Here is a 24,422-nt window from a genome sequence, read left to right as displayed (position 1 = left end):
CATGGACACGCACACACATGCATACACATGGACACGCACACACACACATCCCTATCTCTGTTTTAGAAATGTTCTTTGCTCTGTTGGGAGCAGCAAGCCACTGTTTGTTCCGAGTGCGGACCATGGTCCCTCTTGTTCTGAATTCTGGTGAGTTGTCACCATGAATGAATGAATTTCCTGTGGGGAAGACAGGATCATCTTCCTATCTGTTTCTCACGCCTCCTGTGTCTCTGCTGTTGCTGGCATTAGAAACCTTAACCCCTTGGAGTCTGTTCATCTCTCTTGCTGGTTCTGCTCCCTGGTATGTGTGCAGCTAGTGACTGTGCAGGCGTCAGGCGACCTCTCAGCCTACTTTAGGCAAAAGCAGGAGAATAAAAGAGGATCCTTCAAGACATGTACAACCCAATTATAGAGGTATTACATAAGGTTGTACACAAGAAGGAACAAAACACCTTCAGCTGCCATGTTGCCCTCCCTGCCAGACCATAGGCTTCTGTGAGCAGAATCCCGAAAGGCAATTCACAGAGAAAGTATGAGTGACTGTTTCGGGAGAGGTGGAAGAATAATTACAGAGGAACATATAAGCTGCTGCAAAATAACTGAGTGCATACAAGGGGAATTTCTGTGTGCTGCCCTCCTTCTCTTGATTTCTTCTACATTGGAAGAAGAGACTTGAATCTGAAGCCATACAAGTATGTATAATATATTCACTTAGGATGTGAGTGAAGGTCACTACACCTGTTTGAAATGACAGAAATGTATCTACATTTAGCCTACCCAATTAATCCTTTTGTATTAAATACTTCGTAATTCAGCCTAATCCATTATGTCCCTTTAAAAAAACAAAGCAAAAGTCATTTTTACCCAAATATCGATGAAATACAAATCAGGCTTCAGAGACAATTCTTTATGTGCTATAAGTCATCTGACACTTTTGTGTCAGCCATCTCTCATGCTGCCACAGTGGCAGGATATTACAGGATCAAAGCAAATTTGCAGGTCTGAATAACAAGTGCTGCTCTGAGCACGCTGTCCCGGCTCCTCCAGGTAACTGCGAGCTGCGTGCAGATCAGCTCTTTAACATTCTCTAGCTGAGCCTATGGAGACGCCTGTGCCTGGGCGCCTGCCTCCATGGTGACCCTTGCAGAGCCCTGTCGCTAGCCTTCAGTGGACACTCTTGCTGCTTGGCCATAATTGGCCGACCCTGGAAAATCCTCACTTACATCTGTGCCTGGACTTCTTGTCTCTTTGCCATTTTACTGGCCTGGGCTTGGGGCCTCTGTTGTGTCACTCTGTCACCTCTAACTTTGTCTGCCACAGTCTTTGGGGTACATACAGGTGGTCACCTGCCTTTGTATCTAAAAAGCGCTTCAGAGGGCGGGGAGCCTGCATGTGTAGCAGATGGACAAGTGCACCTGGGACCGATGCATCACAGCCTGAGCGCTTTTACAGTGTGGCTCCAGCACACTCCTACCTGCTCGGGTGTGCACAGCTGGAGTTTCCTGGCACCATCATTGGACGCAATATGGGACAGTCTCAGAGCTGCGATAGCCTTCCTTCCTTGTTCTGCTCACATGAGCCCTTGAAAGTCAGTTTTTCTCCCATTTTGCGCACAGCAGGTATATCCTATTCTTGAACAATTTGCTGAAAAGCAGTAAATGAGGTCCTTTCTTGAAGGCAGAATTCTTTTCTCCTTTCTCTACTTTCCAAATCTACTCCCTGAGCCCTTCCTGTGACTTTCCCTGAAGGCTTAGGGTTGTCTGGCCACATAAACACATGAGTAAGCACTGGGGCCTCTCCCAGGAGGATAGGACCAAAGAAACAGAAAAATCCAGTAACTGGTTTTAGATAGAGCCTTTACACAACTGCGTTCAGACTAACAAAGTGGCAAAGACATCAGTATCTCTACTTTAGTTTCATGAACTAAGGAAATAAATAAGGGGAATGTAATTCAGTAGGCTACAGACAACCGGAATTCACTGCCTCAGAATTTTCTCACTGAAAGTGCCTGCCACATGTCTAAGACCAGAGAAAGACAGCAACTTATGCATAAGCTACCACTCCCTGTCTCTGGGACCAGGTTTCTAGCAGTGAGAAAGTGGAACAGGTCTAGACACACCTCTGCCGTGAAATCCATGCAAAAAAACCCCTTCATACCCGACAAGAAGATAGTGTGTCAGTTGCTTCCCTGTGCCTGAATTACAGGTTTGTAGAGCTCAGGACAAGGAACGTGCATTTGGGTAACACTATTTGAAAATTGTGGGGGTGCTGCTGAGTTCCAAAAGTGGACTGGTCACCTTGGCCAATACTAGCTGAGGAAGCAGGGGTGAGTTAGCCCCCTGTTATTGCACTGGGTTACTTTCTAGGACTTTGTATAAAGAAGCACAGTCTGAAACAGACGCACTGCAGGAGACCAGGGATGAACAGTGGGGAACACTGCCTGCAGAAGGAGATGTGAAAGGAAGCTGGGAGTAGATGTTTCAACACCCGACACTGTTTGGATTTACATCTTTTAGCTTTAGATTGTCTACTATAAAATAGAAGCATAACTCTTATCACTTAAAATTGTAAGTAAACAGATGTCTTTATTCTAGAGTAACATAGTACATTTGTTATCTAACCAAAAATAGATTCTTTTCTGATGTTGTAGAGTAGAGAATCTGAAACCAACAGTGTATGTGTAGGAGCTTCAGTCCATTCAACTGGTGGCATCATATACTTCACATCCTTAGGACTGCTTATGTGATGTGCAGTCAAGGATTGGGCAGATCATATGTCATGTCACTCCATCCTTCAATGCCTTTTGATCTGTTTAGCAGCTCCTTGTGATAACCTAAGGAAGAGGGTAAGGGTGTTGAGACTCAGATTGACCTGTGTCTTTTGTAAATTCCTCTTCCTTTCTTCCTTCCTTCCCCCCTAGAGCCCTTGATTTCCTCAAAGAGATGAACTGGGACAGGTATGCACTTCAGACTATCTCAGAGGCATTTAGCCCTGATTAATGCCTCTGAAATTAAAGCTTGTTGTCTTTCTAATACTGATACAGACCATAAAGCATTGTGTGTTACAATAAATGGAGCACCTGGAGCTCTATACTGAGTGCTGTTCCCTTCTCGATAGCGGAAGTGCTGGGGTAATGGTGACCACCACTAGCAGTTACTGGACATGTCTTATGGGTAAGTCAATGTGATGAGTCTTTAGATCATCAGAGTGATTAAGAAGTAGACATGATTGTTATCCTATTCTCCAGATAATAAACAAACTTAAAGACATTAATAAATTGGTCCAACCTCATACAGCTAGTTAATGTTGGACCCAGGATTTGAACTCTGGAACCCATGCTGCTGACTCCTAAGGCTTCCAAAGAATCACATTCTAGAATCACATAATCAGATAACTATAGGACTCAGAATACCTTTAATAATCTTGTATCCTCTTTTGCCAGCAAGGAAACTGAGTACCAGAACGGTTCAGTGACTTGCACAGGATCACAGAGCTAGATTGGAACACAGCTGGGATTAGTCCCAAGCCCTCCTGCCTGTCTGCCAGGCTTCTTTCTGTTATAGCACACTGTGTCATCATTAAATGTTCATTTTTAAGAGAGGCTATAAAAACTTCATCCGAGGTTCTTAAAAATAAAATGTTATCCTTCTATCTAGAAGAAAATAATATTGCATGTGTGTGTGTTTCAAGAACTTTCCCAGGTCTTGACTAAGTCAAAGAGGTCCCATCTTGGCAACTTGGGAGACACAGGAGACCCAGTGCCTGAGCTCACCAGCTCTAGGAACCCTGACGTGTGCCTGTTATCCTGCCACCCCAGTCCTGAAGCTGCTGCCCTCTTCTCAGGCAGTATGAAGGATCCAAGCAAGCCGCTGGTGATGGGGTTGCCTGACACATCGTCCTGGGCGATCCCCAGCCCCAACTGCTCCCAGCTCTGCCACATCCGACCTACGCACAGGTCCCTTGTCGCAGTTAGTTCGCACCTTGCACTTAGCAGCCCATCCCAGCAGGTGGCAGCTGGCTCAGCTGCAGAGAGCCCCACTGTGGTGGCAGTGATTACATACACCTACACAAAGGAACTAGGTACCCTTTAAAAACACTGCTCCTACAGAAAACCCATTCCTGTGTCCTCCCGCTCCTGTTGAATACAAACTTTCCTTCCCAATACAATTCCCTTTATTTCAAAGTGTAGCATCAAAGTGCAGTGAGAAGGGCCTCAGAAGCAGCTGATGGTCACAAAATAGTGACTGCTTCCTGCTGCTGTCGGAGGATTGCACCCTCCCAGCCCCCACCTGCCAGAGCCTCAAGACCACTCCAGCTTCCCTCTGCCAACTCCCCAAGTCTAGAATATCCGTCTCCTCCATATCCACCCATAGAAACAGCACTCCGTATTTCTGTCTCATTTGTAAGGTAGTTTCCCTTATGAAGCTTTGCATACCTTTCTTTGGAATTAGCATACTTCTGACTGCCAATAGCAGTTTTCATTTTTAAAATCTTAATGAACATTTACTTGTGCTGAGCATGTTCTAGGTGCTTACAAGGAAAAGAATTGAGTTAATATTCATAACAACTCTCTTATCCCATTTTACAGATGGGAAAATGGAGCCAAGGTCACACAGCTAATAAATGGGACCTGGCTTTGAACTCAGACAGTGTGGCTCTAGGGAATGTGCTCTTGACCAGTCAACTTGCCCCTCATTCTGCCTTGAGTTGAGTTTGTTGTTTACACATTTGTCTCTTAGTGACTATTAGAACTATGTCTCCTTGCTCTCTGCATCCCCAGCAATGCCCAGTCCAGGCTCTGCTTGTCATGCACTTTCAGGGCTGTCTGAATGACTGGCAGGACAGCCTGGACACCACAGCCCTGAGCTAAGCACAGGATTTCCCTCATTGCAGCCACAGTGTTGGTCCCTTAGGTCTCCTATCTCTTAATCTCTCCCAGCTTTACGTTCTGTGTTTGTAAAATAAGGATAATAGTACTTACCCCACAAAGTTAGTGGGAGCGGGCGTATAATCAGATAGCGTTAGGAGTTGGAATCGTTTTCACCAGCATGTGATCTAGTCTTTGGCACATAAGAAAACTGAGGGCCAGAACAGTTCTGTGACTGGCACAAAGTCGTAGATCTATACTGTGACCCTGACACATGTGAAGACTGACAATGACAGAAAATATGGATTTCTTTTCTCAACAGATGTATCATGTACCACTCTAAGAAACGTCCTCTCTGATGTACCTGGCAGCATATATATGTATTCTAATAATGTCATTGCTCAAAAGATTTCTGAAGTTCTTATTTCAGAATAATCTGTAGAGTAGTATGTGACACTCTCTGTTTATTGCCCTTGCTGGTGGCAAATCTCCCTCCCCTGGAAGGAGGACTTACATTTGGGGAATAGCTAAAAGTCAAGCTGAACCTCTTGAATAAGATGGGGAACAAGCAGTCGAAATGACGTGTCTCCTGAAAGTCTGGCTGTAGTTTGAGTGACGCTGCTTTCTGATTAAGTTTTCATCAAGATGAGGTAAGAGAGAAAAGTAACAAGACAGATTTCTCATGTGGTTTGTAGGATAACACTTAAAATTCCACAAGGGGACCAGGCTGCATGTTTCTTTACAGCTGATGAAAACCAGCATTGTGGATACAGATGTGACCTTGTGCTTATAAGTATTGTATGCCCATTAAATAATAACATTAGTGAATAGATGCAATTGGAAAACAGACGCTTTGTGAGGGTACTTTAAGGCAGGACTGTAAAGGCATGAAAGAGGGATTAACTTACGATATGAAGTTATTTCCCAAACTGAAACTATCCAGACTTCCAGAAGCTCTTGATTTAGTGCCAGTTTTGAAATAATCTTCAAGGATGTTTCCCAAGGAAGGTCCCCCTTCCAAATAAAGCCAGTATGAAAGGAAGAATCTAGCAAAGCTATGATAAGCCAGGTACTTAATCAGCAACTTTATATATACTTTAAAAAATCTCATGTAATCTTCACACCCTCCCTAAGAAGTTAATAATAGGATCTCATATTATGCATGAGAAAACAGGCTCGGGGTGGAAGTCACTTGCCGCATGAGAAGACTGAGGCTCAGGGGGTGTAAGTCACTTGCTGCAACATCACAAGGTAGATGGAAAAAAAATCCATGTGCATCTTACTCCATCACACTGAGACCAGAGCAATCTGTGTTCTCAGGATATTTAAATGAGTAATATTTTATTCCTGTGAGACCTCTAAACCAAAAGGTTTGGGGATACAATAAATCTGTTATCTTGGAAACAAAGCTGGCAGCTGCTCTTGGCTGGGCTGTATGTGGTAGCTGTGCTTCATGGCAGTGTTTTTGCTCTCACTATCCAATATCCATCAAACCTCTTCTCAGCGGGCCCAAACACAACTATTAATAGAAGTATGGATACTCTGTTTGGATATCTCTTTCAAAACAAAGAAGAGTCTCTTAAAAACTCTTGACAAATCAAAACTTGTAACTGCCTTATTCTTTTTCATCCCTTCTTCCCCTTTAAAGTTGTGTTTATTGGATCACATTATGGTGCCCCCAACTTAAGAGCTAACAATTACATTTCTTAGTCCTTCTTCATCATGGGTTTCTTAGCAAAATGAGTACTCATGCGCATGCACATAAACACACCTTCAGTTCTGCCCAGGCTCCGTCCTGTGGATGGGGAGAGTTGCTGACACAGGAGGCAGAGTAGAAGCGCAGCAGCTTGTGCTAACGGACAAAGGAGGATGATGGTTTCAGAGCGTGCATTCTGCTCTCCTGCCCCACCCCTCCACCCGTCTCCAGTTCTGCCCCGCAAAAGGCAGCTGAAGTCATTTCAAGGCTTCCTACTTTGTTTCTGTTCCAGAGGCCAAGCCTCCTGGTAAGACTGAGGAAAGCGTAAAGCACCTTGAGTTCCATCCTCCCAAAGGGCCCTGCAGCCGGAGTCAGAGCCTGCGTTTCAGCCTCTCCTTCACCATCATCTAATTATTGCCTTGAGCAAGCCACTTGCCCTCCCTAGCCCTGCCTGTTGCTTCTTCCTTCCAGAGCACGAGGAAATACAAGGAATGAAAAGGATCGAGACCAGCCTGGCCCTTGCTAGGTCTGTTCTGGGCAAATCACATGCTCTTCCATCCACTAAGTGAGGCCACAGATGTCAGAATGCAGCCATCCAGTGTGTCCAGTTCAAAGTAGGAACTGCTCAGTGGATGGGAGTTGCAATGATCTTGAAAATGAGTGTTTGGAAATTGACTGTCTCTGAGATTACTCGCAGCTATATTTGATTTGAATCCCCTTCCCCAAAACCACCTATTCTGTTGGGAGTTAATCAAACCACACTGATAGGCAAATGGACATGCCAATCTCTCTCTCCCTCTCTCCCTCTCTCTCGTCTTCCCAGATAAGGTTTGAGGGAGAGAGGAATCAGCAGGGGGTTCCCCCTAGCTGTCCCTCCACCATCATGAGGCATGCACAATTGTCAGTACTCACCTCTGCCGTCCTCCTTCTCCGGGACACCCTGCCTCCTCTCTCCAGGCCTCTGTGGGCTCCTTAGCCTCTGAATTCCTGTAGACATCTAGGGTCCAGATCACAAAATTCTAACTTAATAGTTAGAATTTTCATTTTCTCAATTTCCATTTTTGGATAAACTGGGCACATGGCTAAATGTTTTCATCACATTGTATCAATTAATCCAGTGGTTCCCAAATGTATCTACACTTCAGAATGGCCTGGGGAGACAGGGGCTTCAATAAACTACTGATACCTCTGTCCCACTCCAGAAATTATGATTTAATTAGAGTATGGCCTGGGCTGTAGAATTTGTTAAGACCTCCCTCCCCCCAGCTAAGTGACTCTAATGTGCAGGCAAATTTGGGAACCGCTGACTTCTTAGAACTCTCTGCCATAGGACCTATAATCATGCCCTATTTACAGATGAAGCCCCTGCAGTTGAGCAAACTCCAGTGAGCCCCTCAAGCTCACGTCCACACTGCGTGAGAGCAGGCACTCCAGCCTGGCCAGACTCTGCAGCTGTGCTGTCTCAATCCTTGCTACCCACGGTGTGGTCCAGAGACCACAGCATCACCTGGGAGCTTGTTCAAAGTGCACATTTTCAGGCCCCACAAAGTCAGACCTACTGAATTTATTCAGAATCCCTCCAAGGGAGTCTCATGCCTGCTTCATTTTGATAACGGCTGCTGTAGTCATGTCAAATGCCCTGAAGGTTACAGTCATGTGCTGGCAGCCTCGGGAGCCACAGCTCTGGCCCCTGGCCATCCTCTGACTTTAATTTACCTGGGTATTATCTGGGCTGCTGGTTTAAAATGACCCACCTCAAAGATCTTTTTTCAGGAAGTTAGAAATCCTGGAGTTATAGCGCTTTCTGTGCTGTTTCGTGTTTGTGAGTTTTAAAGCCAACAGGGATCACCCCTTTGGAGCAGGGACCACACATCTATTCCTGCCGCCCTCTGGCAGTAATGAGCAGGTGGCAGGGCTCGGGACTGTTAGCCTGATTGATGGCCTGGTGGAACCACCACCAAGGCACTAAGGTAATTAGACGATCTGGTTCTGGACCTTGTTTTCTGGGCCGGAGGCTGCCGCCTTAGGTGATTAGGATGCGTGGGAGGCGCAGCCTCTCCTAGAAGCTGTGCAGGTAGCGCTGGGCTGCATGAGGCAGCCAAGCCAGGCGCACGATCAGAGCAGGGGAGCCTCCAGTTCCTTGGTTCCTGGGCTCCAACGGGCACCTCCAGACCAGTAGTTCCAGCATCTCTGTATGCAGACCTTAAAGGACAGGAGGCGACTGCGAGCCCCACACTCTCCAAACACGGAAAGTCTAAATGCAGTGAGAACGAAGCATATTTTGTCTTCCTTTTCCTTTTTTTTGAGCAAAATAATAACTTGACACAAGTCCAAGCAGTTAAAAAGACACTAAAAGAAACCCAATTTAGAAGGGCTTTTAGTAGGCTGAAAACAGATGTGGCAAACCATTTCGGGATATTCTGGGAGATGAGATAGGGGGGACCGGATTCGAAATGCCCGGGCCGCCTGTTCTGGGCCCCGCCCCGCCAGGTGCCTGTGCTCGGAAGGGGCCTTGCCCAGCACGCGTTCTGGAAGGAAGCGGCCCCGCGCCTCCTCCCTCGCAATTACCGCCCGGTCGGAGGCATCCGGGCGGCACGAAGTCAGCACCGTGCCGAGCAACTTGAGAGCAGACCGTGTTTTCTTTTCATTGTTCCCTCGCTTCGCTGGGAGAGCAGCGGCACCTGTTCTGCGGAAGCGCGGCCAAAAGTTGGAAGCCCTGGCGGCGGCTGCCTGCCGCCGACGCGCGGGGGCGCCCGGCTGCATCCGGCCGCGGGGGCCAGGAGCCTGAGAGCCTGGAACTGGGTACGGGGGACAGCCAGCCCGGGAGGGCCCAGGGTCGGATTTCGGATGGAACCAGAGCTCGCTCCAGGGAGTTGAAGGAGTTGGGAGCGCATCTCCCAATAATCCCAAAGAAACCGAGCTTTCAGTGCATGCAAAGGGCATTTGATTTCCCTCATTTCTGAGCACTGAAGCACTCCACTGTCATATTTTTGGAATTCGAGAACAAGGAGGTTAAAGAGTCTAAATGGAAGACTAGGTGACCATCCAAAATATCATACATCAATTGCATCTTGTAATTAGTAAAATCATTTTTATTACTTAAGATAAATCTTGATAAGGTGTTTTTATTAGGTAAGATAAACCTGGTATAACACGTTGCGGGTGTGTGTGTTTTGTTCAGTTGTCAGTTTCAGAGAAATAAATGAATTTTTAAAGTGTATATTCAATAATAATTATTTTTAAAGTGTGCCTGTATACTATATATGTAGTTTTATATCTATCCCACTACCTTCTGGTTGCATAACTGAAGTCACAAAAAGGTAAAAGCTAATCCCCCAATATACAGGAGAATCTGGTATGTCCCATATAAGCATATTTGCTAACTGGCATCGTGAAAGTATGGTGCTGGACACTCTTGAAATGAAGTCATTGTTACTGTCAAATTAGACATCTCCACAAATATACATGATCTGCTCAAACTGACTTTACATCTGAGAAAGGAGAAATTGTAGGTCTCTCTTACTCTGGGATATTTTTGATAGAGCAAAGGTATCCATGATGTAAATTTTTGAGATATTATAGATAAGCCCTTTATAAAGTCACAAATAATTTTCCCATAATGAGGGGGGAAAAGATTCCAAAGAAGACTGAACACTTACTGAGGACGGGGACCGTCATTGTCTCCTGCTTTACAGTATCTGCAACTCCTAGCATATCTAGTTTATGTCTTGCCAACTAAAGGTAATGAGGCTTCCCTGGAAGGGCACTGAATCCATGGCCAGAAAGTTTCACAAGGAGGCAGCTAAAATAACCAGCCACATAGCTCATGGGGAACATCAGTGCACCTCGGGGGTTGGCATTCTGGGAGAGGGCCTCTCAGCTCAGATTTCTTTGGTAAACTTTCCCAGTCTGGGACTTTCCTTCCTGCACTGATCCTATGACTCTCTGCGTGAAATTCAGTTTTATATGTATACATTGCATATTTAGTGTGCACAGGACACAGCGATCAGGTGTTGCAGGGTTTGCAGAAATAAGCAAAACAACACCCTTTATGTGCTGGCCAGGAATAAGCTTACAGTCAGACAGTGCAAGAAGCGCATCATACCAGGGTCAGAACAAGCATGTTTCATCAGGGCAGCAAAAAGAGCTCACATCTATGGAGGAGTCTTTGAAGGAGTGCAGCATGTGAGATGCACTTTGAAGAATGCAAAAAATCTTCAACTGGGAAGAAATGGATGGGAAGAGAACATTCTAAACAGAAGGAATGGTGCGAGTAGGAGTTTGGATCATGGGGTATGTTTGGGGATCAGGGCAAACACTTGTCCTTGAACATAAAATATATGTGTGTAGAAAAGAGAGCTATAAAAGATAAGGCTAGAAATGCTGGTTGGGGCCATATTTAAAAACTGGTTCTTACCTGCCTGGCCAAATAATTTTTGTTTAGTTTCAGAAAGTAGTTAGAAATAGGAGATTCTTGAGCAGAACAAGTAAACGGCACTGGGATTACACATTGAGAGAGTTTTTCTGGTATTGGGACACACAGAATGCCCATGCAGGAAGACAGTAGAGCCTGAATTTAGTTAGGATTGTGGCAGAGGGATTAAGAAGTTGGAAAATACACTTTGAGAGCTGCCTCAAAGACACTCCTAGCCTTGGCAAATGGTTGGGTTTGGGAGAAGGAATGGGTTGATTAAGGGAATCATAGCAGTCACATAGGAAGTCAGGAAGAGAGCAATGACTGTGGGGCAAAGAATTCTTTTTTAGACTTATGGTCTTTGAGGTGCTGGCAGGACCTCCAAGGGAAGATGCTCACAAAAGAAGTTAGAAATCAAATTCAAAAGGTTGGGCACAGCGGCCCGTGCCTGTAATCCCAACACTTTTCGAGGCCAAGGCAAGAGGATCACTTGAGGCCGGGAGTTCAAGACCTGGCAGCACAGCAAGACCCCATTTGTATAAAAAATAAAAGAATTAGCTGGGCATGGTGACATGTGCTTGTAGTCCTAGTTACTTGGGAGGCTGAGGAGGGAAGATCGCTTGAGCCCAAGGGTTCAAGATTACAGTGGACTGTGATCACGCACTGCACTCCAGCCTAGATGGCAGAGCAAGACCCTGTCTCTAAAAAAGAAAACAAAACAAAAACAAACAAAAAACGTTAAATTCAGCACATGGAGAAACAGGGCTAGAGTTACAGAATAGAAATTCATCCATGGAGGGGCAGGGACAGGAATAGATGAAAATGCTAGAAATCCTGGGGAGGCAGAAGAGGCCAAGGACAGAGCCTTGAGATGGTCACGTGTTCCTGCCGAGCCTCTGGTCCTGCTCTCCCCTCGTTGATGTCTTGAAGAACATTCTTACCAAAAAAAAAAAAAAAAAATACAATTTGCTAGGAGAAGCCAAGTGCAGCAAATTTCTTCCACCTGAGATTAGTTAGAGGCTTCAGACAATATGGAAAGACAATTTCATATTTTAGGAAGTTTCGTTTATTGAATTTACTTATATCAAAATGAATCTGTAGTGCTAATTTGGGAAAATGACTTAGCTATTTCCTTTGGAAAAAAAAAATTCTAATCTTTAGTGTTCAACCTGATTTTCTGCCCACTCCTCCTAAAAAGTTTTCAATCACTTTCTGAAACTAGAAGGAATTCAAAAGAAGAGCTAAAATATTGCAAACTTCCTTCACAGTTTATTTTTGCAGGCCATTCTCTGAGTAGAGATGCACAGGAAATGAATGGTTACAGTAACTGGGATGTTTGTGGTAAAAATACAGTTTTTTAAACTTAGACCATTTTTCTAGGTTTTACTTCTCCCATAACTCAAATATTGTTTTCTTCTGAGAAGAATAAAAACACAGGTGATCTACAAAAAATAGACCTTGCTCTTGAGTATACAATTAACTTCTGTGTGCAAATTTTATCCTATAAATCATAGTGTGACCCATCATGGGAGGAACTCCAAAAAAACCAAACTGTAAACCCATAATTTCTTTTATGTTTTCTAAAGGTCAAATGCTGCAAATACTGGCCAGATGACACAGAGATATATAAAGACATTAAAGTGACCCTAATAGAAACAGAACTACTGGCAGAATATGTGATAAGAACATTTGCTGTTGAAAAGGTAAGTTTTCATACTGCTTTTAAAAGCTATGGTCGGACACTAGTGGTACCATACATACTAGCTTCATTAACTTATCTAGGATACTTTACACATGCTCATATCTCAATGCAGGTAGTCTCTATCTGATGGTTTCTCAAGATTGCATCTTGCTCTCTGATTCTATAACAGCTCAGTTCCATCTTTAAAACAAATCATTCTCATTTCATAAGAATCTATATTTTGTAAGTAAACCAAAAGTTAATATCCATTTGTTCATTTTCTTTCCCTGGTTGATATTGTTCTGCCATCTTTCTTTGTTCACAGAACAAAGTTTGCTAAATTTTGATAAATGTCCTTCCAGTTTGGTAAATTTCCTTCATGGTGTATGTCCATATGCATTTCCCAGTAGGGAGTTAGTATCAGTGTTGAGACACAGGTCCTAACTCCTCCTGGAATCTCTCACTTCCTTGTGGCTTTCCAAACCTCTGGTTTAATGTGGACTGATGGATTTTCCAGGTGGAAGTGACCTACCTGGAAACCTAAGTGACTGATCTCCATTAGACATGGGACACTCTTGCATGAACCAACACATTCATTCATGCTTACTCCCATATTGGTTTTCCCCTTTTGTAGTCGCTGGTGTTGGGTCGGTGAATGTTCTGCTTTGGTTCTGCCCTGCCTCATCCCATGTGCATGGATGGGGCTTCTTCTCTGGGAAGCACTGTAGGGCATAACAGGGAATTTCCTTATTCCCCCTCTTTCTGCTGACATAGGGAGGGGCCGGAGGTGAAGCAAACTGCAGTCCATCCAGAGAAGTGTCACAGGTAGGCTCTGGGGAAAGTGGAGGTGATGTGGCTGAGAAACACTCTGCCTTCCAAAGATCCGCAGACTTTTCTATCCAGAGTTGATTCTCCATAACTCAGCCCTGCACAGCTGCCCTGGACTTAGGGATCTTGGTGTGAATTTGTTCAGCTTATACTCATGTAATAGTAGCAGGTCTTCTTGGAAGACCTGGGTTATAGGCAGAATGCTAGGGAATTGGATTTTGGCCTTCCTCTCCACTCTGTATTCTCACTGCATCTAAATGCGCTTTTTAGATGAACAAGACCAGTTTTAGGAAATCAAGGAAATTGCAACATCTGCTTATTGGCTAATTTAGTCTGATGTTTTGAACTACCTTTCCTGGTTTGCAGATCCAAATTTGTCATAGAATCACAAAGCTGGAAAGACTTTATTTTAATCTGTTTCTTATACTATTTAGCATTTTTTTTCTAAGCCTGTCTTTTTTAATAGGCAGAAAGCTTGGAGACTTCAAAGAATGAGTTCTGGTTGACTCAGTTCTTCAAGTTCTGAACCTCACACTTTGATGTCAATTTTTTCCTTCTTAGGCAGAGTTGGAAAAAAAAAACCACATGGAGGATTTTTGTATGGCTGTTGGCAAGAGCACTCATGAATAACCACATTAAAACAGCGATAAAAGACTCTCAATATTTTTTTCTTTAAAAAAATCATCCAAAAGCCATCATTTAAACATGGAGTTTTTTTGAACAATAGTCAGCTCTCTAATAAGCTGAAAATGCATCTCTGTAGCTAAAGGAAGGGTTTGTTTGTTTCTTTCCTCTTTTTTTTAACCTCTTATTGTGCTCCCCTGAATTCCCAGCTGCACAGAAATGTGTCTGAAATATCCAGTTATTTTAGTCACTAGACAACCAGTGAAGAGGTGGTGGAGGGAAGAGAAGGAAGAAGGAGCTTGTTAATGCATTTGCGGAAATCAAAATGACACGTTAGTGATTTTCTAATCGGGCAGTTGGAATCTTTAAGGAAAACAAATCATTAGTACTTTTGTAGAACATTTCTTGTAGGTTTTAAACTTTCTCATTAGAAAGGGAAGAAGAAAACAGGTAAGCATGTACTTTGAGATGCCTGCAATTCTGATTCTATTTTGAGAGCATGTTTCATCATGGGACCTAAAGGTGAAAATGGATTCGGGCTCTGCTCTGCAAAACAAGCAGATGCAATGTACTTTGGAACTCATGAATTCCTGCTTTGCATCTGATTGTTGTCTTTTATTTCCCACATAGCTGATGATTCCAAGCTAAACAGATTTTAAATAATACACGGTACCCAGAGTGTCAGAAGGAAGACACCCCTGAAGTCTCCATGGATTTAGGCTGTCTAGTGAATCTATTCCTGCCTATCCTGGGAGAAACAAAGTTGACAATGGTCACTGAATTCTCGCTGCGCTACCCAGGAGCTGCCTAGGATTCAGAGAGGGCATGAGAAGATGATCCTTCTGCCTCCAAGACAGAACATGTATTGTACAAAACAGAACATGACTATTCATTTCACAAGTATTTCTTAAGCACCCACTTTGGGCCAGGGACTGTTGTATGACTTGGTTCAAAATTAAGTGACTAACTGGGTGTGGTGGCTCATGCCTGTTAAGCTCAGCACTTTGGGAGGTTGAGGCTAAAGGATCACTTGAGCCCGAGAGTTCAAGACTGCAGTGAACCATGATTGCGCCATTGCACTGCAGCCTGGGCAACAGAATGAGACCCTGTCTCGGGAAAAAAAAAAAAAAAATTAAGTGACTCACGTTTTTATATATAACATTAATGCTTGTTATAAGGAAAAATCAGGAAGTAATAGTATCAAATTGGGAGGTATTTGGGCTGTGATCACTGATGACATCTATGATGTTCTTCCCCAAATGTGTTACATTCCAAAACAGAAAAAAGGAGACACTGCTATGTCAATGAACAAGAATGAAAGCTGGATCAGAAGCCATTTCCTTTGCCACTCTTGTCAGTAGCAAACATATTCAAGGGTGGAGGTTTAATTTTGAGAAATGTTTTCTACATTCCAGAAACTGATATTTACCTTGCTCAGAAAAAGAGTCTTAGATCAGTTAAGAGCTGTAGTTCAGGACTTGAGGATGCTGGAACTGAAATCTAACAAAGCTAGAGAGAGAAGCACACCCCATGCTCCTACTCCCCAAAAACCCCACACCCCAAAAACCCACCAGGACATGGAGAAAGATATGCCCTTTTTTTCCCCTTTGGAATACAATATTTACCATCAGTAAGCTTTCCCAGTTTATATATGGGAATGCATACCACCAAAATGGGATCACTCCTACCTGGGTCATCATGCAGAAAGCTGGGGGAGCTTTCTAGGGGTTTTGAGGGTGACACAGCCTCAGCTGTATGTTTTCTAAGGGAGACCTTGGCACTAGCAAACGTTCCCTTGGTTTTAGGGATAAAGAGTTTGGGCTCCTAACCACCTAATCGTACTGCTCTGGGATCACAGAGCCTATTTAGCAGACGACAATATTGATTTGCATTTGTGAATCCCTGACTGCTTAATTCCTTATAGCTTAAACTCTAGTAAAGAATGGCATTTTCACAGAGAAGTAAAGCTTCAGCATTTGTGGGTTAGTAAATGAAGACATATTAACACATGGGTGCCAAGCAAGTCTTATCTCGAAATCTGCAGTTGTTTGCTTTTCTGGTCTTTCAAAGCACATAAAAATTCTGAATTTCTTCTTTGCTCACTAAGTATGTGTGAACAATGATTGATGGTGAAAGTGATAAGGTTAATGAGTGTTTACTTTTAAGATACAATAAAACCAAATGCAGAAATGGTTCAGAAAATGATCATGGAATGAGAGAAGGAAGAAAGTCTAATTTGATCCTAGATGTACATGCAGAGTTGATTCTGGTTTTGTTTTCAAAACAGTCTTTTGCTTTAAAACACAGTGTTAATATATAGGCTTATACTTAGAAAACAAAATTGACAGGTATAAATTACCTTAATTATTCTCAAAACAAAAGTAAATTAAAACCAAAAGCAAACCGTAAAGTCTCTTTCTTTCTGCCTTCACTACAGTTGAGCGGCAGGCAGCTCCCCCTCAATTTACTGACCTAGCATAGAATTCCAGCAAAAGTATCTTTCGATTCCCATAGTATATATTGGTTTACATGCCTGTTTGCCACAAGCAGACTGTGACGGCCACTCAAAAACATATTTCTGTAGCCCTAGCACCTCACATAATGCCTGGGGCAGTGTAGTCACTCGGATTGCTAGCAATTGGATGAATGGGTAAAATATTTACCCACATTAAAAAGAGAAATCTAACAAACAGGGCTGTAAATGCAAATGAGTTCTCTGACCTGTCTAGTTGGAAAGGTGTCCTCATTCATTCCTACTACAAGCATCATCTGAGCATGCTCAGTGAGTATGCACCACTCCAGTCCCTGCTGTGAGGGATGCCGGAAAGCCCCAACACGGAGTTGGTATTGAGCACACAGACATCCTTTAATTTCTTCAGGCCCCTCTTCTGTGCCTTTTTCTCTACAGACTCTCACCTCACCAGCCACCTTGTGATCTAAGTGAGACAGACCTTTAACATAGTCTACTTTTTAGAAAGGAATTTCAAACAACCCAACCAATTCATCCATTTGCTGGAATTACACCTAAAAATTAGCATTTTCCCCAAACATCATCTCCCTTTCATACCCAGACATCTTCCTAAGGTTACAATGCCTTCCACATTGTGTGTAAGATCTAAGGATGGCCTCCTTCCCCAGCAGTCCACTGTTTCCTGGCCCTAGACTCGCTACCTGGGGACTGTTTCCACTCCCCCAGCTATCCCTGCTTATTTGTGGTTTGTTTTCCCTTGTTCTCTTCCTTGTTCTGGCTAACCAATGACTGCAGAGAGGTGTGCATGAAATCCAAGAGATCAGACAGTTTCACTTCACTGGCTGGCCGGATCATGGGGTCCCCTACCATGCCACCGGCCTGCTGGGATTCGTGCGGCAAGTCAAGTCCAAGAGCCCGCCCAGTGCAGGCCCACTGGTGGTGCACTGCAGGTAAGCAGAGCTCCAGAGCCTCCTGAAGGAACCGCAGTGGGTGATGGGTGCAGGGCCACCTTTGGGGATGATGAGTATGTTTTAGAACTTCAGAGGGGTGATGGCTGCACAACATTTTGGGAGCACTAAATGCCACTGGTGGGTACTGGAGTGTACCCACCTTTGGGGATGATGAGTATGTTTTAGAACTTCAGAGGGGTGATGGCTGCACAACATTTTGGGAGCACTAAATGCCACTGGAGTGTACCTTTTAAGAGGTTTAATTTTATATTACATAAATTTCACCTTGATAAAAAATTTAAAAAGCAGCAGCAGCAGTGTGGTCCTTCTTCCTCCACTGACAGACCCCCCTTTTCATTCAGTGCTGGTGCAGGAAGGACTGGCTGTTTCATCGTCATTGATATCATGTTGGACATGGCTGAAAGGGAAGGGGTCGTAGACATCTACAACTGCGTCAGGGAGCTGCGGTCACGGAGGGTGAACATGGTGCAAACAGAGGTACTCCTGCTCATCACCTAGCCTGGGGCCTTGGTCCCTTGGGTCTCTCCTGCATCTCCCCATTTCAAGGCCAAGGGCACAAGGAATCCAGGCAATTATCTGTTCAAGTGATCTACCTGGCACTCCCTGTTCCTTCCCTCCCTCCCTCCCTTCCTCCTTTTTGTTTTTCCTCTCATAAACAAACCAAACAAACCCAGGAGTTTTCCAGGTAACAGAATCAAGAGCCCAAATTTGCACACTTTTCTGTATTAAGGGACCCAAAAAAGTCTCTGTTAAGTGCTCAGACTTTCAATACCATTTCCTTTTATTTTCTCTTTTAAACTACCTGGTAACCAGAGCAAAACCACTCCTGAGAATAGTGGCTGAAGGGTTATCTCTGTGCACTTGGTTCTTCTCCCAGGGTCCTGGGAAGAACAGAAGCCTCCTGACCCTAAAAATTCTGCCCAGTGTCTGGCATCCTGGGGATTTTCCCATTTTGTGAAGTACTGTATACTAACTAGTATACTCTGTAAGTGGAAATTCAAGGTATATCGGGAATTTCCATTTTTTCAGAAGCAATATTACATCCTGCTCTTAGGACATTCATATTTTTACTCATATTTGATTGTTTTAAGTAGGCGTCACACCGACCACCTGGAAAATGATTCATGAAGTGAAGTGAAGAAGTAAGACTCCCCTTACATTTAGATGGTGCATTTAAGTTTATGAAAGCCTCTGGGAAACCTAATCCCATTTTTTTAGCTAACATAAAAATAACAGAAACTTTAAATGCTGCTTTCATGGGCTCTTTTCCTTAGAAAGGGGATACTGTGTCTGAAAGATAATAATCGTAATAATTTATCTTTTAATGTACTTTATAGTCAATCAAATGTTGCCATTCGCATTTCTCACTTGGATCTTCTGTTTTCAGGTGTTGTTTACTGGTAGTGTGCTGTTTTTGGGAATCAATCTGTTAGACAAGAGGTTGTTGAAAAAAAATAATTAAAAGTCATATTTATGTATAGAAATCAACCAAATTAACTGTAATAAGAGGCTTCTTAAACTTCTCATATAACTAAAGATTAATAATAAATATGATAAGACTCTACCAATGAATTTTAAGAAAAGTCAGTGCCAAATCAGAATTAGAGGCCCCATGTTTACACTGTGAACTCATTGAAGATATATATGAGAACAGCTCTCTGTACTTCTAAGAGCTTTCGTAATCATATTAACTTTTATGTTCTGAAATAAGAACTTCTAAGTACTTTTACGTTCTGAATTAAGAACTTCCGAACTTCTTGTCTTCATAGTAATGCCAAGTTTTTCTGGACCTTCTTTGCACTATTATTTTGATCAGCAAATCCTACCATAGATAAAATTCTGCTCATTCCTCATGTGAAATACTGAGTTCCAAGTGAGTAGGATCAGAATGACAGAGGTCTTCAGCCACAGTTTTCATGGTGCCGCAGTGCGTGTGGTGGTTTGTGTTGGTTCTGATTGGTTTTAATCAATCTGTATATTTGGCATTGTACCCCAGTCTCCTAGCACTCGAGCCCTTGGACCGTGTTTCTCTCTGGAGGAACTGTCTCCACTCTCTTGATGATGTGAGGCTAAAATTGATACCATCTTTCCTCCTTCTCTGGTTCTCTAAAGTTAGTAACTCGCTCCATCTCCTTCTCCAGGAGCAGTATGTGTTTATCCACGATGCGATCCTGGAAGCCTGTCTTTGTGGGGACACCTCTGTGCCTGCTTCCCAAGTTAGGTCTCTGTATTATGACATGAACAAACTGGATCCCCAGACAAACTCAAGCCAGATTAAAGAGGAATTCCGGGTAAGTGATGCCTAAGGGAGGGGCACTGCACGGTGACTTGCTCCTCAAGAAGGATTTCAAGGTCAGCACCTGAGTGAGCCCTTGAATCACAAGGTTCCTCGGCCTCCATAGCACTGTTGGCATTCAGGGCTGGGTAACTCTTGTTGGCATGTGCTGTTCTGTAGGATGTTTAGCAGCAACCCAGAGCTCTACCCAGGAGACGTCTATGGCGTCACCACCACACCAAAATGTGTGTAGACATTGCCAGGTGTCCCCCTGGGGGATGGAAATACCTGATTGAGGACCACTGATCTAACAACCATTTCCACCCCTTCCCTCTGAAAGCAGACACAGAGTAGTCCCCAACACCGTGGCTCCTTGTCCACAGCATAACCATGGCACAGTTATGCCACGGAAGTGTGTGTTAAGAAGACTTTCCAACCAAGAGCTCTCCATTGTATTCCTCACGTATGCATTTTGTCCAAATGTACCTGACTCAAGGCCAGACTCTTCCCCCACCTCTGACCTCCCAAATCCCCAGGTGCCCCACTCCACTGGGACTTGAGGGCTCTTAATTCTAGGGACCCAGAGTGGCCCTTATGCTTCTGCCTCTGGCCCCTGTGTCTGATGGGCACTGTCAGTGGACAAAATCCAAAGAGCAAAAGAAATAAAACTCGAACTGTGGAGGGTTGAGGACGGGAGGGGAAGGGACCATCTTGCAGTCAGCCACAGGAATGTTGCATCTTTCCAAAACTGCATGTGAGAGGAGTCCGCTGCCAAGCCTACTTGTCCTCATGTTCCTTTCTTTTCTCACGCAGACCCTAAACATGGTGACGCCAACGCTGCGAGTAGAGGACTGCAGCATCGCACTGTTGCCCCGGAACCATGAGAAAAACCGGTGCATGGACATCCTGCCCCCAGACCGCTGCCTGCCCTTCCTCATCACCATCGACGGGGAGAGCAGCAACTACATCAACGCTGCCCTCATGGACGTGAGTGCCCCACTTCCCGCACGGGTCCGAGGCTGGGGTGCCTGGGGAGACTGCAGAACAGGCGTGGGTCTTCCCCTTCTGCTCACCAGCCCTTTTGTTTTTTAAGACACAAACTTTTTTTTCCAACAAAAAATAGATTTCAGATTCCACATATGTTTTTGTGTCAGGGCTGATATCCTTGGTTTCTCAGAGACCATCAGGCCAGAAGTATCGGTAAATGCAACATGACACAGTTGCCCTCTGAGCGCTGAGACTTTTAACCTGCTGGCTGGGGAGCAGGGGACAGCTGTTAAGTCACCATGGCAAGAAAATGGGTTAATAGGTTTGAAGCATTATTTTAGTTCATTTTCCTCTAATTTAGCCTGTAGTTAACATAGGGGAAAGCTCAACTCATTACTTCCTGCCAGTCTGTTTACTTGTTGCTATTCAGTTGATGGAAAGAGTGAATGGGTATGTTCTGTGCTAACACGGAAATTTTAATTCTGTTGGTGTCATATCATAAACGGTACCTGAACTTTTTTGAAGCTCTTCAGAGCTGTAAAAAAAAGTACATGTATTCTTTATGGCAGAAATAAGAACACTGTCACACATACAAATTGCTAGCAAACAAGTTTTAGAAAAAGCAGAACTTTTAATTTTGTGTAATTTTAAAAGTAAAGTTAAATTTTCTCCATCAAGATAATTATGTATAGATTCGATATTGCCTCTCTACCAGAAATATTTTAAAAATTGATAAGAGATACTAATTAAGTTTTCTTGGTATCAAAGTAAGACTTTTATCACTATTATTCTGCAGAGAAGTTTATATTTAGTCTATGTTGGTGCTGACAATGGTGACAGAATTCAACAGCTGTTAAACATGTTCAGTGTTTTGTGCCACAAGTTTCCTTCTGCATGAAATAACTTAGCTTCTTCTCTTCCCATTTTCCTGAGTATATTTGGAGCATTCTTGTTTGTGTTTGCAGAGCTATAAACAGCCTTCAGCTTTTATAGTCACCCAGCATCCTTTGCCAAACACAGTGAAAGACTTTTGGAGACTGGTCCTGGATTATCACTGCACATCCGTAGTTATGCTAAATGATGTGGATCCTGCCCAGGTGAGACCCGGACTTCTTACAGGCAGAGCTAGTGCCAGGGGGTCAAGTTTGTTTGCACCTGAGAAGTGCAGGCCCTAGTGTGAGGCCTCAAGTGTCAGTTGAATTTGAGAACTGGGGATGCTGAACACAACGATTAGAAATCAGGCGGAATTAGGGGTTACAAAGTCAGTTGAAACCAGAAATACAGGCTGAAATCATAGATGGTTGAGGTGACAGGGCAAGACAGGGCCAGAAGTTGAGCTGTTCCTAAAAGATGGAAATACTCACTGGAGGCTGACAAGGTCGCAGACCAAGTCGGAGCTCAGTAGGAACCTGAACATCATAGAGCCAAAGCAGAATGAGCAAACCAGAGGACAGTGGAGAAGGGAAGATAGCGTTTGACACGGCCTCGATCCCATTCCTGGAGTGACTGTGTGCTTCCTGGCACGGCTCACCGGGAGCCTACAGGTAGAGATCGTCATGCGGGGTGACAGTGTCGGGGTGACAGCGGAGACAGGCAAGCAATTTTAAGGCACAGCAATTAGTTTTCTCAATGCTTTAGTAAAGATATTAAAAAGAAATAATACTGGGACTTGGAGATAAGAGAAGTTTGGAATGATAAATGGGGCTTTTGCATAGTTACTCTTAAACATTAAAGAGAAAGAATTGGACAGTGATGACTCAATGTTAGTAATAGAGTTAGACGCATTTTCTTGAAGCAGATTGACAGGCAAGCATTAGTGCAGTGGCCCTTTAGGAGATGAATTTATTGCTTTGGGATGTGCCTATACCAATCATAGACAACCACCATGACAGTAGGTGTTACGGGAAGTTTGACCTTAGCGTGTTTTAAGAAAAAACTTGTTCTGGAACTGAATTAATTTCCTGTCCAGTAGACACAAATTCTTTCTTTTTCTTAAAAAAAAACATGTCTGAAGCATTTCGGCATCCCAACTGGACATGATGGCAAGATTTTTCCTTCCTGCAATCTGTTTTCTTGCCATCATCCAGCCATAAACGGCATGGACATTCAATTCAGTTCTATAAGGTTTTTAATTATATCTGAGGCACTGCATTATATTGTCAAAGCTCTTGCCTGAAAGCTGGTTAATGAAATAATAATGATAATCTTTGTTCTTATCCAGTCCTTTTGGCTTAAGAAGGTTAAATATTTTAAAACTCTTCCCCATTGATGCTCTGAGAAGGTTAGCTTACAGTCATTTATAAAGACAAGCAGACACCACAGCTTGGGAAGCTTCAAAGACCCAACTCAAAATAGAACCAAGGATCCTGATTTTCTAACTTACAGTGGCATGGCTGAAATTTCACTAATTCCAGAGTCTTAAGTCACAGACACTTATAGAATAAGGGACTTCTTCCTTATTTAGAATCATTATGGTTTTTTTCTTAATGTGAATCCTGAAATGTGGAGATATTTTTGTTCATATTAGTGAACAAGACATCAGTGATTCCAGTGTGTTCTTTTTGAAAAACTGCATTGGAATTCTAAAGCCACATTCTAAACCCGAACTATCTGGACTCAAACCAAGCCTTGGCTGGCTCATGGGTAGGAGAGACAAAAAGACTCCAGTTCTATTCAGCAGACAGAGCTGATTTTCAGAGTGAGAGAAAAGAGGCTCCTGGGATTCAGTCTTTTAGCGAACACTAAACTGAGCATTTGAATGTAAAGGCTTTGCAATTCTACAAGAATAGCACTCAACTATTTTAAGTATTTATAGGTCCGGTTCACGGATGTGTTATGCACCATTTAAGCCATTTTCTACATGGTTTACTTGGGCAGAGCATAGAATGCAACGTGCCAAGAGGCAAGCACAACCCACGTCACTCATATTTCTTTGATGTAAGTGGCAAACTTTTGGTCAGGAGCTTGAACTGAGAAAGTAAGCAGAAAGCAGAGTAAGCTCAGGCAGTAGAAAAATGGGCAGAACAGTTCACATGTGCATTTACAGCTTTTATTAACATCTCGGCTTCCCATCATAATGCCTATTAATTTCAACAGTGGGTACCCTTTGGGCATCAGAAAGAACATAAACATCACATGCTATTATTTGACAAGGCAGTTTTATAACTTGTCACCAGGAAGTGCTTTTGAGGAAGGAAATATTTCATGGAAGCATTATTTAAAAATAAATAAATGTAATTTTTAAAATACTATCAGCTTAGCTAACATAAAAAGCACCCTTGGTTACCCTACTTTCATTCTTACTTATAAAATCCCAACCTTAACTGTTCTGTGATGGAGAGAGAGATACTGCTGTTTTGGTTGGCCCACTGCTAACTGAAAACTATCCTGAAATCTTGGGTTTAAATCAACCTTAGCAACCTTTGACAATGAGATTTTAGATCCTTTGGAAAATAGAAGCCATCTAGAAATTCAACCAGTGGATCCTCCTTTTCTGACACATCATTCTGCATAAAATTAGGTGATTGTCTTCCTCTGCTCTTGGCCCAGGATAGAAACAGGTTGTATAATAAAGTAGTTCTCCCCTTGCCTTTCCATAGGCCACCTGTC

The 24,422-nt window shown here is 43.4% G+C and overlaps 1 protein-coding gene across 10 annotated transcripts in view; it reads left to right on the top strand.

Moving 5' to 3' along the window:
- The window catches only part of PTPRM (protein tyrosine phosphatase receptor type M), an 844,030-nt gene that overhangs the window by 795,726 nt on the left and 23,882 nt on the right, over window positions 1-24,422 (top strand). For 5 of the 10 annotated variants that reach the window (XM_054537539.2, XM_054537541.2, XM_054537542.2 and 2 more), the window contains 7 exons: window positions 12,564-12,680; window positions 13,433-13,483; window positions 17,376-17,530; window positions 17,893-18,028; window positions 19,693-19,842; window positions 20,640-20,813; window positions 21,779-21,910. In XM_054537539.2, the coding sequence (XP_054393514.1) occupies window positions 12,564-12,680; window positions 13,433-13,483; window positions 17,376-17,530; window positions 17,893-18,028; window positions 19,693-19,842; window positions 20,640-20,813; window positions 21,779-21,910 (915 nt within the window). 10 annotated transcript variants of the gene reach the window in all.

This window comes from Pongo abelii, chromosome 17, assembly GCF_028885655.2.
Source record: "Pongo abelii isolate AG06213 chromosome 17, NHGRI_mPonAbe1-v2.0_pri, whole genome shotgun sequence".
Lineage (NCBI taxonomy): Eukaryota > Metazoa > Chordata > Mammalia > Primates > Hominidae > Pongo > Pongo abelii.
This window is presented reverse-complemented; position numbering and strand designations above follow the sequence as displayed.